Source organism: Mus musculus, chromosome 2 (assembly GCF_000001635.26).
Source record: "Mus musculus strain C57BL/6J chromosome 2, GRCm38.p6 C57BL/6J".
NCBI lineage: Eukaryota > Metazoa > Chordata > Mammalia > Rodentia > Muridae > Mus > Mus musculus.
In genome coordinates, this window is record NC_000068.7 from 166,073,352 (window position 1) to 166,091,327 (window position 17,976).

The following is a 17,976-nucleotide window of genomic DNA, read 5'->3' on the forward strand; positions in this document are numbered from 1 at the left end:
GCCTGGAAAACTGTGGGATAGTTTAGACCAGTGGTTCTCCAGCATCCCTATTGCTGCAACCCTTTAATTATGTTCCTCATACTGTGGGGCTCCCCAGCCACCGGTCTGCTACTGTTGCTACTTCTTAGCTGTGACTTCGTTACTGTTGTGAACTGTAACATTTAAATGTGCTCTCTGATGGCCTTAGGGACCCCTGTGAAAGGGTCGTTGGAGCCCCAGCTTGAAAACTGCTGGTTTAGAGAAATGTGAGCCCCCTCTGCTGAGTCGGGTTGGGCTGACATTTCCACCCCCACCTCCGAAGCTCTGACAGCTGCTTTCTGGCAGCCATATTGACCAGGTTACCCTACCTGGATGAACAAAGGGTTGGTGCAGTTGGATGCTTTGCTTCACAGATCGATGCCCCAAAGCTGGTGAGACTTACCTATGAGGTCCCTTGAATCGGAGAGGTTTACTATTAATGTATTACCCTCTGCTTCTCCAACCCTCAGCTGAAGGTCGACAACATCTTGAGTGCTTCAAGAAAAAAATGATAATAATAAAGAGCAAAAAAGTCCCAAGATAGCCTTTTACAAAAATTCAAAGATTTTTTTTTTCATACCAATAGCTAGACATTGGCTGGGGGCAGGAACACTGTAAGATGGTACTTATACTACAAAACTTTACAAATACAATGTCATTAAAACACAGGACACACATCAACTTGGGGTTTCGGTACCTTAGAAAAACATCAGTTCTGGGATGGATAACAAAGGAACGAATCCCGGGCAGGAATAAATGTCTGAAAGCTCAAGGGATTATCCTTGATCCTAGCCACAGCGTTTATTGACACCGCGACTCTTGAAAAGCGGGATTTCATATTAGTGAGATTCCCCTACAATTCCCTGTGTTGGTTACGTGTGAGCGGTCATGTATGTGGTGAAGGCAGCTTCTGAGCCAGCCAGGTCAACCAGCCTGGTGAATGGTACTGTTTTGTGCTATAGACTTTGTCAAGACTGTGAGGTTGACAGCACCTGGGATGTCCGTGCTTTCTCCAAAGAGTAAGAAGGTTAAAACAAGCTTGCTTCCCTAGATGACTGGGGGAGGGGTGCAGGGGAGGAGTGGGCGAATCCCAGCAATTTCCATCTCTGGAGGAAGTGTCCATGGAAATTAGTTCCTTTGTCTTTGTGAGCCTCTGAAAGGGTGAGCAGAGACTCCAGGTGTGAGCACGCATCCCAGAGCAGCCAGTGAGGTTTGATCCAGAGCAAAGCAGGGCAAAGAAACTGAGCATCGGAAAGTCCAGGCGCTGTCCTCCAGGATTTCCTGTCCCAAGAGCAGGCCCTGCCTTCTGTCAGGTCTCCCAGTTCCAACATTCATCTTCTGGGAATCGGGTGTTTTTTGCATGGCCTGGGCAGCCACACGAGGCCCCTGGTTTTGGAGGTTCCTCTCTCTATGGCCGCTTAGCCTTCCCAACCTTCCCATAGCTGTCCCCTGCAGAACAAAGTGCACATCAGCCTGTGATTACAGTGTTATCTGGATTTAAGTCAGCCCCACACTGCAAGCGTTGCCTCAAGGATGTGGCTGATGCAAAGGAGTACTTAGGCCGTAAGGAAAAGAACTGCTCTTTTGAGAGAATCTGGCAAAGAATTTGGACCCCTTGGGGAACGATTGGCTCTTCTCCCCACCCCACCCCCTAACCCCCTTAGACATGAGGTCAAGTGCAGGTTGCTGCAGTCTGCACATGGCCCTTGACAGCCATTCTGCTGAGAGGGACACACCCTGTCAGCGCTTCTGCAGCCACATCCTTCAAGGTGTCTGTCACCTGTAGTACTTCTCAGCGCTACATAATAGCTCAAGCCCCCAGACTTACAGAGAGAACAGCAACTTATGATTGGCGTTAATTTGAAATATGAAATGTATTCACATTATCTTATAGGAAAAGCAGCTATGACTTTATACCATCTTAGCAGGGGAGGAGAGGGTAATAAAGATAGACCCAGCCCTGGAAAGGAGACACTTAAGGCTGGGGTGGAGTTTGGTGTAGAGCTCTTAGCATGATCAATTCCTGGCTTCAATGCCAGTACTAAGAACAACCAGACAATAGCAGCAACAAAACTAGCAAGTCAGAACCAGCTCTGCTCGTCTGCAAACTGGTTCTTCAACTCACAGTGATTTGGAAGAAGGTCTCTTCATTTCTGGCCATTTTCGACGCTGAAACTGCCTACATTTTCAGATGCCAAAAGGAAAATGCGTGTTAAACACCATTGAGGAAATCACTTTGTTCCTCCCTCCAAAGGGGCTGTGTAAAGATGGTGTCTGAGACGACATCTATCACTGATGGTCATTATGCCCTAGACAGACAGTTTCTCAATAGCTACAACCTTTAAACAGGACAGGTCAAGATAAGGGATCTTAGCCCAGACTTTAGGAACAACCCCAAATACCTGTATTGTTCATAGCTTCCTCCGTCTCTAAGCCCTGGGTGAGAGAAGAACAGAATAAGAACGCTTTAGGGCGAAATGGTGCAAGCATCAGCACGATCTGCGATCGCTAACGAAGACACAGCCGAGGACCACCTTCAGTTTACTGAACGCCAGTGCGGGGATGTTGCTGGGGTTCCTTGCTCAGAGGGAATAATGAAGCCCTTTAGTCTGCTAGGTGCACTTGCAGGTTGCCCCCTGCTGAGCCCAGTTAGCCATCGTATACATTGAGCCTTCATTCGCAATCGCCTTAGTGATGGAGAAGGGGAAGCAGGCACTGGTGTGGGTACTAGTGCCACACAAGGCTCACTGGCTGTGGGTGGTATGACCAAGAGCACGGGTATGGAGTCACCCGGTGGATTCACTTCACTCACTGTTAAGCTGGGGATAGAGTCACCTCAGGGCTGTCGTGAGAATTCCCACACACTATCATTTGGCGCGGTGTGCTTGGCACAGTACTTATAGGAGATTCCACAGCTGTCACAAAGGAGCACTTGAGAGTCAGGTGGTGTCTTTTCTCCTCTGCAGTCACTCTCGGCCCATTTATTTGACACCCCCACCCCCCATTGCAAGGCAGACTGGCACACCTGGGCCTGTCTCCTCAACTTCCCACTTTCCTGATAGGAACAGGAGGCAGCTTAGGACAGACAGGTCTCCCTAGGCCTTCCATGTCCATGGCTTTTGTGGTTCCCTCTATACTGGCTGAGGCTAATAGCATGATGTCCTCCATTAAGACATCTAGCTGGCCAGGTGTGTTGGTACACACCTTTAATCCCAGCATTTGGAAAGCAGAGGCAGGTAGATCTCTAGGAGCGTGAGGCTAACCTGGTCTACAGAGTGAGTTACAGGACAGTCAAGGCTACACAAAGAGATCCCATCTTGAAAAAAAAAAAAAACAACAAAACCCCCATCTAGCTGGCATCCTGAGCTTAGAAGTGCCAGTTTTACCCCGCTCACCGCAAACCCAGGGGGCAGCCCATGCCACCTCCTTTTCTGTTATCCATCTTGAATCACCATGTGATGTGGGCTTCCCCACTGTGCCTGTCTGGCATCATCTCTCCTACTGAGCACGCTCTCCCTGGATAACCATAGTGTGTGGCACTATTTACTGGATCCAGCTTCATCTTCTACTTAATAATCACTGTCTTTTTAAAATGTTGACTTTCACTGCCCAAATGCAAACCCTTCCAGCATCCTTCTCCAAAGCAATGGAGTCTAGACTTTCCTTTCTGGCCCACAGAGCCTGGCCGCCAGGTCAGTCACTTTCTGTTGCAGCCACCCTGGATGGCTTCATGCCCCTCCCACTTCCCAGCGCTCCATGTTTCCTCTGCAATTGACAGTTGTTTCCTCTACAGTGGTCGCCCCTGTTCTATCGCAGAGCTAACGATCACAGCATATTGCATTGCGGGTCCCCGTCTCACTCCGTTCAAGCCAGATGCCTCCCAGTATGGGTCCTGGCCAGGAGGAGCTCCACACCTTGCCCATACATTTGCTGCCCAAGGAACTCAGGAGGCTAAGTTCTTCATGAAGAATGAATGAACAAAAGGGAGCGAAACAGAGAAGAGAAGTCAGTGTCCTGTATAGATTGTGTGGCTTCTCAACTCCTGGAAGCACAGCTTCTCTGTACCCTTCCCTGTGATTCTGGGCTCATCGTTGGGGCAGACGTGACATACACTCTCTTCTCTGCAGGCTGCACTCGTGCCAACTCACCCAGGTCCATGTTGCGGGTCCGGGGGTTGCACTGCTTGTAGCCTTTACAGCTCCTTAGCTCCATGAGCTGCACGTGCAGTTGGTTAAGGACGTCCCTGTCCAGTGTGTTCACCGCGTTCATCAGCTGATGGGAAAGGGGAGCTGTCAACAGGGAGTGTTCTGGGAGCCCTACCTCCATCTCCTCAAACCAGAGCACCTAACTCAGGTGGGCTGGGAGTACAGGAGCTATGGGGTGGGGGTGGGGTGACTATCAATACCCAACCTTTATTTCTGCAAGAGCCACAGTGCTGGGAGATAAATGAAGGCTCAGGTACTCTGCCAGGTCTGCTCAGTGGAAATGGAAATTCCAGAGGAGACACAAACCATGCCTGTGGGTTTCACCTTGAACTTCTGCAGCTGCCCACTGGGTCTCTCTCTCTCTTAAAGATTTATTTATTATTTATTTTTATGTTGCTGTACAGATGGTTGTGAGTCTTCTTGTGGTTGTTAGGAATTGAATTTTTTAGGACCTCTGCTTGCTTTGGTCGGCCCCCCGCTAGGTCCGGCCCAAAGATCTATTTATTATTCTATATAAGTACACTGTAGCTGTCTTCAGACTCGCCAGAAGAGGGCGTCAGATCTCATTACGGTGGTTGTGAGCTACCATGTAGTTGCTGGGACTTGAATTCAGGACCTTGGGAAGAGCAGTCAGTGCTCTTACCCGCTGAGCCATCTCGCCAGCCCCCCATTGGGTATCTTGCATAGCCGGGTTCCGCAGGTCTACCTTAGGTTTGACCTTTTTGTTCCTCTTGATGGAGGAACTTGGTATGGAGGTGGGCCAGGGACCTTGGGGCTTTGCCTAGTCTGGCACTACTGATGGTTACTAACTGACGATGTCTGCCACCCTCTTTGGTAAAGTATGGGCTAAAGTGTCAGAGAAGGAAAACTGGCGGTCTCTGGCTACTTGCGCCATGGCTGCTGACATATTGAAGTCACAGTGTATGGAGCTGTGTCGGGCTTTTTGAATGAGGTTGAGTGGTTGGTCATTACCAAGGTCACCTTCCAGAATGGCTAAGGAGCAGGGTTCTGGTTTTAGGAGCTTTGCTGCTTGTGGTTGTCTTGTGCGGCTCTGAGCCACTGCAGTCACACCTGTGCTGAGGTGTGTCCAAAGGAGGGAGACTCCGCACAGAGCTTGTCTTGGGTGCATGCTGGGTAAATGTTAGGGTTGCTTGTCTGTACTCTCCATGGCAGCCTAGAGAGTCCAGAACGTGGCCTGATCCTGTAGCTCTACTGATCAAGGGTCCACAGAAGTACCTGCTGAGCTCTGTAGGCAGTCTGCCTGAGGGGGAGGGAAGAACTGGACTGTAGATCGGACACAGGGCAATGGAGGGAGACGCATGTGGACAACACAGAGTCCCAGACTCCAAGTGGCCTCAGAACTCAGTCTTCCAGGCTTAGGGGCCGTGAGGGGCTTCTCTTCTGCAGCTGTATGCCTGTGTCTCACACGCCTGTCTCCCTGTCTCCCTGACCATGCCTGTACCTGGTAGGGGTCTGTACTGAGGTCAAAGTATTCTATGAAGCCGGTTGCAAATTCGCAGAAGAGGAAGTTGTGGGTCTCATTTATGGTCCTCAAGCACCAGTACGTGTTGTTGTTGGCGCTGGTGCAGGCGCAGAACGGCCCCACTGTGGAAGGAAGAGTGAATGTCCTGAGTGTGCCCGCAGAGAGACAGTCGGTCAGACAGCCTCCCCGAGACAGGCTCTCAAATGCCAAGTGACAAGCACAGGTTTCTAAGACACCTCTAGCAGTTTGGCCCTCTGAAGCCAGGGAAAGGTAGGTGGCCATGCACAGGCCTCCCATTCTCTGCCTGTCCCTGCTTGCTCATGCACACAACTCCCCTGTCCCCTGCCTGCCTCTGCTTGCCCACACACAGGCCTCCCATGCCCTGCCTGCCCATTTGCTCACGCGTCCAGAGTGGCGCCGTCTGCCAGTGGTGGTTGTCGTGGGTAAAGCACGTGAGGCCGGGCATGCTGCACGTATCGTTGTTCTGCAGCCGTTTGAGCAGCTTGCGCAGTTTCTTCTTGCGTTTCTGCTCCCGCAGCAGCCACACCTTGTCCTTCTCCTGCAGACCCTTCCTGAGGGCACAGGGGACCACACACGCTTAGGACCTCTGAGGGTTCAATGACCTCAGCCTTGTGGTTCGCCCCAGTGGTTGGGCAGCGTCATCAAGGGCTCTAAGTCCCTCTGTTGTCCAGGCCACAGCTAGGGCCAGACCCCAGGGCCTTTCTCCTCCTCTGGCCTCCTTCAGCCCCACCCACCAGCGGCAGAAATGGGTGTCCAGTGCTTAGTGTGGCTACAGTACCATATCTAACCAGTCTTTGTATGAACCTGGGGCCCCTCCAAGGACTGCGTAGACCTCACCTCCCAGGGAAAACCCAGCCCAGCCTGAATGTGCCTTGTGTGTTTTAGCTACAGACAGGTAGGCATGGCACCTTACCCCTTTGGCCTATCCCTACCCTTACCTGAAAGGGTGCAGGCTGGAGCCTTTGTGCTTGAGACGGCCTTTGTGTTGGCTGTGGTAACTGCAACAGACCCCCCCACCCCAGTCCCCAAGAGTCAGAGCTTTGCAGGATACTCTGGCAGGCATGCAGCGGGGTTCACTGCTCTTGCTCACTGCACCCTTTCCTAGGTGGGATGGAGGGCACTGTATCCCCCTGGTTGCCAGCTCCATGCTTGGTTTAGATGCCCCATGTCAGACTTTACAAGGTCAGGACGGAAATAATTAACCCGGACTGGAGGCTGGGCCTGGCTTCAGTTGGTGTCAGCCGTGGCCTCTGAAGGCCGATTTGTATCATACCATGTACCTCATGCTTAGAAGGGGGCTTTGAGACTGGCCCGAGTCAGCAAAGGTGTTCAGAACTGTGTGGCTCCTTCAATTTAAACCAAGGAAAATTCTTGCTCCAGGTTCCCCAGTCACAGGTGTTATGTGACTGCCACCCTGGACAGTGACTGCAGAGAGACTCCATGTCTTTCTGTGTGGGAAGTTCTCTCAGGCAGGCAGAACCCTGAGTGGCAGCCCAGCAGTTCCCAAAGGCAGTGAGCAGAAGCCTGTGCCCCAAGGCTGGGGCCTGCCCAAACACAGCTCAGCCTGACCCCGCCCCCGGGGGCGGTCCCTGAGTTTCCCTGATGAGAGTTATTGGCTCCTTATCTTGACAGACAGGGTCCAGTGCTGAGAGGGCCCCGTGTATCCGCAGGACGCACTGGTGTCCAGGGCTTGAGTGGGGCCGGGGCTGCTCTCTCACCTGATTCTATGGCAGTCACATTCTTCCGGTCGCTTCTTCTTCAGGTGACCCCTGACTTCTCGAAGGTTCTTAATTTTGTTCTGCAGGGTTTCGATCTGAGGGAGGGAATGGGAGAAGCCTAGGAACCACAGGGTGACTGCGGGTGGGAAGGGTACAGCCACATCTACGTTTGTGGCTCTGCCCGTGGAAGGGGGCCTCCCTGAAGGAACAGACTCTTCCTACCGCCAGCAGAGCCTACGGAGGCTGTAGCGAGAGCAAGCTCTATAGGGGGGTGTCTCACAGGTCTAAATAAAGTATGCTGCGCTGTCCCCAGCCAGCCAGCCATCTCTGAGCTGGACCTTTGGCTGGCTTCCAGACCCCATGACTCAGATTCCTATTCTGGGATGGGGTCATGGATTCTGGGGGACCAATCTTGCTTTCTCCCCTCACCAGGCCCCCCGCCCTTCCTGTGGATGCTGGCCGCCAGCCTGTGCTGCCCCAGTGGCCACACCTCATGGTCGATGTGCAGCTTGTGGTCTTTCCAAGCCTGCAGGGACTTGTACAGGTCCAAGTCGCACTGGACTGTGTCATTCTCAAGGATGTAGCACCTGCTCCAGAGAAAGGGTCATGAGTGGCCGGCCCCGAGGGGAGAAGAGAGGCCCAGCCTGTCCCTCTACCCCCAACCTCCAGCCAGACTCTCACCGATGGGTCACTTTGATGGGATTGGGGGCAGAATAATCTGGAAGGCCACCAGTACCACTGAAACTGCCACCATCCTTGTCATCTTGGTCTTCAGGGGCCCCTGGCCAGTGCGGCTTGCTAAGGTTGCGGGGCTGAGGCACAGTATCCAAGCCTACGTGGTATATCTCACCGTCCACCTCGATGGCCACGGAACGGATGGAGCGGTTCCGGGCATAGCTGGTCTTATACTCTGTGGGTGCCAGGAGGGATGATAAGTCAGAGAGGCTGGGACAGGCTGTCCAGGGAGCCCCAGCCATGGGCCTTCAATCAAGACAGGGGTAAAACCCCAAGTTCCAGTCTCAGTGTTGCATGCTGTGCGGGCTTGGGAGAGCTATCCCCGGAAGTGGGTCATCGGGAGGTCGTTACACTGGGCAGGCTAAACAACTTGAACGTCAGGAGAGCCAGTGAGGTGGTTTTGCAGGTAAAGATGCTTCCACACCTGAGTTTGATCCCCGTGGCCCGTGTGGTAGAAGGAGAGAGCTAACTCCTGCAAGATGACCCGACCTCCACACGTGTGGGCCACAGATGCGTTTTGGGAGCAGGGGGATCTGCCAGTGTGGACTGTGGAAGCACGTGGTCAGTATGCTCTGATGGCTTTTCCTTCAAGTCATAACTAGACCTCTTTGGACATTAAGGCCCAAACATGCCACTTGGCTTCTTGTCAGTCCCTCAGCTGTCTGTCTGCTGCTCTCACCATTAGAGTGGTCATTTGAGGGAGGTTTGAGAACCCGTTGACCTTATCATTTCCGCCTGCTCCAGATTAGAGCCCCATCCTACTCCCCCCACCCCCCCCCAGAAGGCGACACCAAGCCTACAGGGCCCAGTTGGCTCCATTGCCTGCCTTTGGTCCATGTCCATACTGCCCCCTAGTGGCCTGTCCCAGCACTGCTGCCCTCTTGAATTGGAGCTTGTGTGAGGGCTTTGGCTGTGTCCCTAGCTCCTAGGATCACCTGCAGGCCTGGAGCGAGCACCTGTGGAGTTGTTTGAAAGTTCACATGGCCCAGCCAGAGCCATGGCTGCTCATCCTCTCAACTTTGGGCAGGCTGGTGACACTTACTTTTCTTAAAGAGCTTACGGCGTCCAGCCAGGCCCAGTTTGTAGTCCCCTCCACCGCCACTGTCACAGCTGCAGGCCTCGCTGCTCTGGCCGTCATACTTGGGCACCAGGTTGGAGAGGGCTCTGCTGCCACCGCCGCCACCAAACCGCATGGGGCCTTTACATTTGTGCAGCTTCAGCGTCCCAGAAGCGTCCTCCACACACTGCCACTTCTGTGGGACACAGCAGGGCTTCAGGTGTCACCCCCCCCATCCCCACCATCCTGTTTGCCACACCTACCTCTCCTCCTGCCCACGCTCAGCTTGGCAAATGCCACACCCGTGCCAACTCCGACTGCCTGTTTCTCCCTCCTGTCCACACTTAGCTGGACCTACCATGGCGTTCACCAATACAGCCCCTGTCTGCCTAAAGTTATGTCCTCATGGTGGTTGGTCAGCCTCCCTTGGATCTGAGCTGCTAATACCTGGTCTAATCCCTGCTCTTCCTCAGCCTCCCTCCCCCATTCTCTTCCAGTGCTCATGGATGCGGCTTTCAGTGCAACTCAAACTTTGGCATGAAAGAGCTATGTCACGATCTCCACTCTGAGAGAAAGCACTAAGAGGAAGAGAGCCTCGCCCCAGACATAGCCCGGGCTGGGGGGAACTGGAGGTGTGCTGGAGCTGGGATAGTAGCCCAGTGTCCTTGACTACTTCTCAAGGTCTGGTTCACCCTGCCCTCTCCTTACCAGTCCACTCACCCGGTGGCCAGAGTCTGCGATGTCACAGCTCCTTGCTGTCCTCGCTCCCCTTGGTTTGGGCCATCCCCCCCCCCCAACTTCTGTTCGTTCCACATGCCCACATCTCTCCCTCATCTCTCACTCCTCTCCTCCTGTCTCCCTGCCCTCTGAGGCTCATGCCCGGCTAACTATCCCTCCCCAATCTCTATAGCTCACCTTGGAAAGGCCTCCTCCAGACGCCGGCTCTTTCTCTCCCTGGATACTACCAGGGTTATATGTTTACTTAGCGTCTCTTTTGCAATCAATGTCCTTTTAAAAAAAAAATCTTGAAAGCTATTTCCTAATCCCCCTATAAACGGAAGCCAGCCGCAGAGAGTTATACCACACAAGTCAGCTGGGAGGCAATGAATGCTGTTTGCCACCTGAGCCTGCCTGCTGGTGTTTTCCCACATGAGGAGTGCAAGGTCACACACCCAGAGGACACTGCTACCCTGACAGGGACCAGAGCCTCCCATGTAACCATGGCAACCACACCCCAGAGGACCCAGAAGATCCGCCATCTCCTCACCTGCCCCAGCTGTTCGCATGCTGTCTGGTACTCAGCTCGCTGACACAGGTCCTTCACGCGCTGGTACTTGGGCAGGAAGTTCTCCTCCTGGGCATTCACTTTGTCACCCTCCCTCTTGTGGAGCAGTTTGCTGAGGGAGATGCGGGGCTGGTTGAACTGGGTGGAGCCCTGGGGCAACTTGTGCTTGCCTAGGCTGCCGGCCCTGCATAGCTCTGTGGAGACCTACTGTGGAGGATGGGTGGCTGGTGGCTTGAGAGCACCTGGGTTTTAATGGGAAGTCTACAGGAGCTGTCTATCCCAGATGGCCTGAGTTAGGATTAAATGAACAGTGATGACATCGTACAGGCTCTGCCAAGTATGTTGAATGGGGACATGTGGCCTCCAGATTCGAATTCTGCATGAGCCACCCAATTGTGACAGGGAATTTGGACACAGCTCTGAGTCACCCAGTCACTAGCACAGCACTATTCAGCCTCCCACAGTCTTGTGACCACTCCTCATGGGGGTCTTCCTGCCCGGCCGGCACTCACCCTCTCTCCACCAGGAAGGAGTCTCGCCAGACCCTCAGCTTCTTTTTCAAGTGGAACCTAGAAAACAAGCAGGTCCAGCATCCTGTCTGCCGGGTTCCCGTGTCCCCAGCCCTGTCCACAGGTTCTCCATACCCTGGGCCAAGTGGCAGTCATTGAGTGACACTGGAAAGGTTTCCACACCCCAGGGACAGGGCTGCTTCTCCAAGATGTGTTCTGAATGCCTCTTTGTGGTTGAAATGGGTACAGTTACATGGGCATTTGCACGTGTGTGTGTGTGTTTGTGTGTGAGTTTTGGAGTCTCTCAGGAGCCCAGTTCTGGGCTAATGAGTGCCTGCAGGGGGTCATTTCTCCTGATCTATGAGATAACCAAGAAGTCAGACTCTTCGTCACAATGGCTATGACTTTTGTGGCCCTATTGATGGGTGGTGGGACTGACCGGGAGTGTGTTCCAGGTGTCCTGGGTGGCTGAAGGAAGCAGCAATGAAATGGGGGAAAAAAAAAAACAAAAAAAAAAAAACAGAAAGGAAGGTGGAAAGGAAGGTGGCTAGAGATGAGGAACCAGAAAGGCAGGAGCGACCCCTTGTGGTCCCCGATTCTCAAGTGTCCTGTGCCCCTACACTCTGCATGTGTCCATTTTAGACCCTTCCAGCCCCCTTCGTTGGAAGATGTACCGACCTTACAGGGCCACCAGCCACCTGTAGATCTCAGGGCTGGGCCCCCTGGGAGGAAAGTCTAGGAGAGGCTCACAGAAAGATCTGTTATCCAGGGGGCAGTTTCACTGTTGACCACAAGGGGTCGCTCCTGCCTTTCTGGTTCCTCATCTCTAGCCACCTTCCTTTCCACCTTCCTTGTTTTGTTTTCCCCATTTCATTGCTGCTTCCTTCAGCCACCCAGGACACCTGGAACACACTCCCGGTCAGTCCCACCACCCATCAATAGGGCCACAAAAGTCATAGCCATTGTGACGAAGAGTCTGACTTCTTGGTTATCCTCTATCTCTCTAGGATTCAGAGAACACAACTTTCCTTTACTGGGTTACTATGAGGGCCAACGTGCTGGAGTGCCCGGGGCACAGCACAGTGCTACTGTTAACTTTGGGCTTTTCATCCTTTTAGCTTTGGAAGGTCCTTAGCTCCAAATGGGAGGATAGAATCCCAGAGAGGGCTGGTCCTTCAATCTCTCATGGGTTAGTGGGGGGCACCTAGATCCTGATTCCAGTGGCCTTCCCAGTTCCCCGTGGTTGAGTTCCCCCTGGCTAGGGAGCCTCCTTCCCTGGGTCTCTCTTGCTCCTTCTCACCGGTTCACTGGCCGCTCTGAGTCCAGTAGTTTGAGAATAGACTTCCCGTCCATGTCTGCAGGGATGTCCAGTCCAGCGATATCCAGTATGGTGGGGGCCAGGTCAATGTTGAGGACAATGTGGGGGTTCCTGGGGAACAGAGAGGGAGTGGAAACTTGGCCACCTGGGTGGCAGCTTAGCTTGGGACAGAGGCATCTGGAGGTGAAGAGGGAGGGACATCTGCAAATGAGAGAGCTTCCATCCTGACACTCTGACCCGTAGGGAGGCCAGTTCCAGCCGGACCGTCCGGTGCTGCACTGTCAAGGTTACATGCCCTAATACTATCCTCCTCTGCCTCTAGGGTTCATGCCCGCCCTCTTGTTGGTTCTTGCTGGCTGGGCACGCACAGTCTGGCCTCTGAGCACCTGTTATACTCGACCCAGAATGATTTTCCTCGAGGCAGCCGTGTGTCGCTTTTAGCTCTTAACAAGGAGTCTGGTGACAAGCCCCATAGGCTTGGGGACCCCACTCCTGGGATCACATTAGGGTGATCCACTCAGTAGCCACCCATGTGAGAGGGGCCCGGCAAAGACTATGAGGGATGGGTTGGCGCTCCAGCTGTTCTGTGGACAGATGTTCAGCGGTCTCACTGGCGGTATCCTCCTGCCTCTCTCCCTTGCTGGCGTGGAAGATGGGCTGTGCAAGTCCCAGTCCTCCCTCTGGATATACCTGACTGGACTTTGACCCCCCCTCCCCCAGCCCCCCAGCTGCTACAGAGATGAGGCGGCCGCGATTGCCAGCCTTTCATTCAACTCTGCCTCCTCTAAGCGGTTCTGTTTCCGGTTGCCACTTCAAAGGTTAGGCCAAGGAGAACGGCTAAGGCCATGGCCCACACGGTCCTTGAGGAAAGAGCAGACGGCAGACAGCTTACTCGGTGTTGCCACCAGGAGCAGGCCCAGTGGACAATGGCTCTCTGCTTAAGTCTGAGATCTCTTCCTCAACAGCCACCAGACCAGTGACTGCCCAGACGGGGTGGGAATCAAAGAACCTTCCCATGAGCTGGCAACACCCAGGCTCTGGCATTTCCTGGCACGGAACCCCGCCTCGCTGTTTTTCATGGGAGTCATAGCTCCTGGCTTCCGCCTCAGAAGGGTATGACCCTCCTCGGAGTCCACCCTGGCCGACACAATGGCTGGTACAACTGTTCTAGAATCTTGCCCCTGAGAGGCGTGGATTGGACCTGTGCTGAGTTTCAGACCAAGCAGAGTCCAAGGTCTCCCCGTGAGCCTGGGACCTGGGGTACGGGCACAGGAGACACACTTACAGAGAGCCAGCTTCCACGTTGGGGCCCCTCACGTAGAACGGGACTCTGATGTCGAATTCATACGGCATAGACTTGCCCTTCACCAGCCCAAACTGGCCAATGTGGTAGCCGTGGTCGGCGGTGTACAGGATGTACGTGTTGTCCAGCTCCCCCGTCTCCACCAGCATGTCATAGATCTGCAACAGAGGCCAGAGGTGAGGTGGCTGGCCTCGTGGGAGCCCTCCGCTCTCAGCACACCTCCCATCTCGACCATGCCTGGGGCAAGTCCACTTCTCTGCAAGGCCCCCGGAACTGACTCCCTTATCCTGTCTCTTACACTTGTTAACATCTGTCCCTTGTCTGTGGACAGTTCCTATGGGGTGGGGTCTTGCTGTGTGGGGGTCTCTGTATTTTGCTCTCTGGCAGCTGTGTTGCACTTGCACTGACCCTTAATAAATGACCTTGGATGAATGCATGCATGAATGAATGAATGAATGCATGAATGCATGAATGCATGAAGGAAGGAAGGAAGGAAGGAAGGAAGGAAGGAAGGAAGGAAGGAAGGAAGGAAGGAAACAACGCTAGATGTGGCCAGGGCCAGGGTGGGAGTTGGTAACCTGAAACAGAATCCTGCATGAGGGTCTGCAACTGTCCAGCGTGGCTATGGAGCATATGAACTATGTTGTGTGTGGCCAAGGAATGGAGTTTGAATTTTATAGTATTTTGATTTAAATTTAGATAGCTATGGATCCCCTTTGAGTAAGCTGTTAGCCCACACAGTGGAATATGATTCTCTGTGTGTGTGTGTGTGTGTAGTATATTCTATCACGTGTGTGAAAGTCGGAGGACAACTTTTGGGAGTCAGACTTCCCCAGCCTGCGGGTCCTGGACATTGTGATACAGACTTCGCCATGTCTTGAAAACTGTGCTTTCATGAAAAAAGGCAGTCCCCAAAGGCCACATTTTTATGATCCATTTGCATGAAATGTCCAGAGTGACGACAGGAAGACCTTAGTACCTGCAGAGACGGGGTGACAGCTAAGGGAAGGTGTTTAATCCCCCTGGAGGGATGAAAATGTTCTAACTTGACAGTGGTAATGGTTGCAGAACTCTGAGTGAATGCAAGTCAGTGAGGGCCGTGCACGAGGCACACATCCGGAATCTTAGAATGTGGGAGGTGAAGGCAGGAGGTGAGTGCTAGGCCAGTTTGGGCTACAGGAGACTGTCTTAAAAACAAAACAAAAAACCCCATTGTGTTGTATACTTTAACTGAGTGTATGAGTTATAGCTCAATAAAGCTACTGAACTTTTAAGTGGGTTTTTGATATTGTTGTTTGTTTGTTTTTTTGTTTTTGTTTTTGTTTTTTTTTAAGAAATAAAAGCAGCCAAGCATGGTAGCTTTTGTATGTAATTCTAGAACTCAGGAGGCCGAGACAGGAGACTCCTCATGGGTTAGAGGCCAGTTTAGTTACTTAATGAGTTCTACACCTTCCTGGGTTATACAGAATGAGACTCTAGTCCCTTCCTTCCTTCCTTCCTTCCTTCCTTCCTTCCTTCCTTCCTTCCTTCCTTCCTTCCTTCCTTCCTTCCCCTCTCTCTCTCTCTCTCTCTCTCTCTCTCTCTCTCTCTTTCTTTTTGGTTTTAGAGACAGGGTTTCTCTATGTAGCCCTGGCTGTCCTGGAACTCACTCTGTAGACCAGGCTGGCCTCGAACTCAGAAATCTGCCTGCCTCTGCCTCCCAAGTGCTGGGACTAAAGGCATGCGCCACCACGCCTGACTTTCTTTCTTTCTTTCTTTCTTTCTTTCTTTCTTTCTTTCTTTCTTTCTTTCTTTCTTTCTTTCTTTTAAAGATATTATTTATTTATTATATGTAAGTGTACTGTAGCTGTCTTCAGATCTCATTACGGGTGGTTGTGAGCCACCATGTGGTTGCTGGGATTTGAACTCAGGACCTCCAGAAGAGCAGTCAGTGCTCTTAACCGATAAGCCATCTCATCAGCCCCCTCTTTCTTTTTTTTTTTAAGAAAGAAAAGCAGCTGTGGTTTCATCAAGCAGCAAAGACTGTGGTTTCATCAAGCAGCAAAGACTCATGGGAAAATTTCAGGAGTCAAAAGCCTTCCCTCTGGATTGCTCCAAGCCCCTTTCCCAAGTTGGCATAGTGTTTGGCTCTTTGACTTAGATTTTCAGATTAGGTCAGAGGCTTGCCAGGGGGCGGGGCAGGGGCGGAGCCTACCGTCTCCATGGAGTCATCCACAGACATGAGGGTCTGTAGGCGTTTTCGTTGTAGCATGTTGGTGAATTCCATGTGAATGGGCTTCATGGGTCCCGTGTAGCGCATGATCCAATGCTTGTCTGGGTTGGGTGCATAGTTGTAACTCGGTGTGCTGGTGGCAAACAAAGGCAGTCAAGACAAGTGCCGTGAACAGCTCACTCCAGTTGGGGGCAAGTGGACTGGTCTAAGGTGTAAATGGGAGGGAGCCACCTTCAGGAGGTGGCAGAGCCTTAAATGGACATGAATTCCCCCAAGTGCAGAAAGCCAGCAGCTTGGCATGAGTCTTCCTTTGAAAACTTTCTGGTATTCATTTATCAACCCTTTCAAAGAGGCTCCAGTTGAGAGCCTTCTCAGGCCCAGAACTGGAGGTCCACTTCCCACCCCTGCATTGCATCTATTGACTTCTCAGCCCTGGAGCACACAGGTGGCTGTCACTCTGGTAAAGGGAGGATTACAGGTAGGTGAGCTCTTTGCATTAAGTCTTGGTTTGAGACAGCAAGAAATAGGTGTAAAAATTAAGTATGTCACAGTTGTGCCTGCAGGGCCCACGCATTCCAAGAATGTCCACCTTTGGGACACAAGACATGTTTTTTGATTCTTTGTCACAATTATTCTTCCAGTTGTGATTGGGTCGCTCTTTGAACTAAGTGGGGAAGATCAGGAGTTCAAGGCTTGCTTGAACAGAGAGGGACACCTTCTCTGGGGAAAACAAAAACAAAAAACAAAACAAAACAAAACAAAACAAAAACCAAAACAAAACAAAAAAACACAAACTGTAAATCTGAACCTAACCCACCGGAAGAGGGCATCACTCTGCCATCCACTGGGTCTCAAAATGTGAGCACCCAGTCCCCTCAGGTTCCACCCCCTACCCCAGTAAGCTGAAATTACAGCCAACAGTTGAGTTGTTTCTTGCTCGAGACAGACAGGCTAATCAGAGTGGAGTCAGGAGGGGGATGGGAGGCTGTGTGAGGCAGAGGAGGGGCGGGTTTTCTTGTCAGAACAGCCAGTGCTCTCCCTGGTACCAGCTTGGGCACTGGCCCTACCTAGGGACCTCGGTACTCTGTCACATGTCAAAAGGTCTTGTACAGAGATGGCACCATGGTAGCTTGCAGCAGTCCAACAGTTAGGAAACTGCTACTGTGTGCTTGTGGGGAAGCCAGGGCCTCAAGGCTCCCCAGCTCTGGGCCGCTTCCTGCTGCTAAATCCCTCCCTGCACACATGGTCTTTGATTATGAGAAATGCCCGTGTCCCTTGCGGCTGGCCTAGGGCATGACCTGTGTGTAGAACATTCTTGGAAGCATGCCTCCTTGTCTCAGGGAGCTAGAAGGGGCTGCCGGGGCTGCCTGTGTAGTGGTGGAGCCACACTGTCTTCTGGACTATGAGGAAGTCACTCCCTGTGACCCAGCTTAGACACCAGGATACAATAGCTATCCTTGACTTCACTAGGAGGCCTGTCTGGCAGGCTCTTGTGTGGAGGGTGACCATGGGAGCCAGTGAGTGACTCCTGTCAGCCTTTCACTCTGGGAGACTATGGAATCAGAAGCTAGAGAGCTGCGTCCTAACTCAGGACCTGGGCCAGCCAGCTAGTCACCTGGCCCAGGCTGGGCTCCTCAAATACCTGAAGAGTGTCTGGGTGTCCCCAAAGATCCTTCAGTTGGCCACCCCTTTTCCTTACCCGAGGTGATGCACAGAGGTGACCTCCTTCATATCGTCCAGTGGGACCCCTTATACCATGAGCCTCAGAGTAGCAGGCTGTGATGTCATCACAGCCCCTGTCTTCACAGGTCTTGGGAGGTCTTGCTCCCAGATATCACATGCTGGAAGAAGTGCTGAGGGCTGCCAGGTGTATGTGCACATGTCTGTGCGGGTCTGTGAGCTTTTGTAGCTGTATGTTCACCTAGTCATGTATGGCTCTGTGTATCTTTGTGCTTGTGTGTTTGTGTGTGCATGTGGTTGTTTTGGTGGTGTGTGTCTGACTGCGTTTACCTGTGTTTGTCTCTGTGTGAGTTCTTTTGTGACTGTTGTATTTATCTGCATGTGTATGGTGTGTCTCTATATATGTGCCATGTACATGGATCTATACGTGCC

The 17,976-nt window shown here is 52.4% G+C and overlaps 1 protein-coding gene across 8 annotated transcripts in view; it reads right to left on the reverse strand.

Annotated features, from left to right (window-relative positions):
- Positions 1-547: 547 nt before the first annotated feature.
- The window catches only part of Sulf2 (sulfatase 2), an 81,785-nt gene continuing 64,356 nt past the window's right edge, over positions 548-17,976 (reverse strand). For 4 of the 8 annotated variants that reach the window (NM_028072.5, NM_001252579.1, NM_001252578.1 and 1 more), the window contains 16 exons: positions 15,847-15,997; positions 13,635-13,810; positions 12,332-12,460; positions 11,035-11,091; positions 10,505-10,634; positions 9,223-9,433; positions 8,127-8,355; positions 7,936-8,032; positions 7,446-7,540; positions 6,666-6,725; positions 6,109-6,278; positions 5,686-5,828; positions 4,167-4,290; positions 2,421-2,454; positions 2,144-2,197; positions 548-1,467 (listed from right to left, as the gene is read on the reverse strand). In NM_028072.5, the coding sequence (NP_082348.2) occupies positions 1,437-1,467; positions 2,144-2,197; positions 2,421-2,454; positions 4,167-4,290; positions 5,686-5,828; positions 6,109-6,278; positions 6,666-6,725; positions 7,446-7,540; positions 7,936-8,032; positions 8,127-8,355; positions 9,223-9,433; positions 10,505-10,634; positions 11,035-11,091; positions 12,332-12,460; positions 13,635-13,810; positions 15,847-15,997 (1,891 nt within the window). In that variant the 3' untranslated portion in view covers positions 548-1,436. The remainder of the gene's footprint in view (positions 1,468-2,143; positions 2,198-2,420; positions 2,455-4,166; positions 4,291-5,685; positions 5,829-6,108; positions 6,279-6,665; positions 6,726-7,445; positions 7,541-7,935; positions 8,033-8,126; positions 8,356-9,222; positions 9,434-10,504; positions 10,635-11,034; positions 11,092-12,331; positions 12,461-13,634; positions 13,811-15,846; positions 15,998-17,976) is intronic. The other 4 variants (XM_006500209.4, XM_006500211.3, XM_030252100.1 and 1 more) reach the window with 1 other exon arrangement.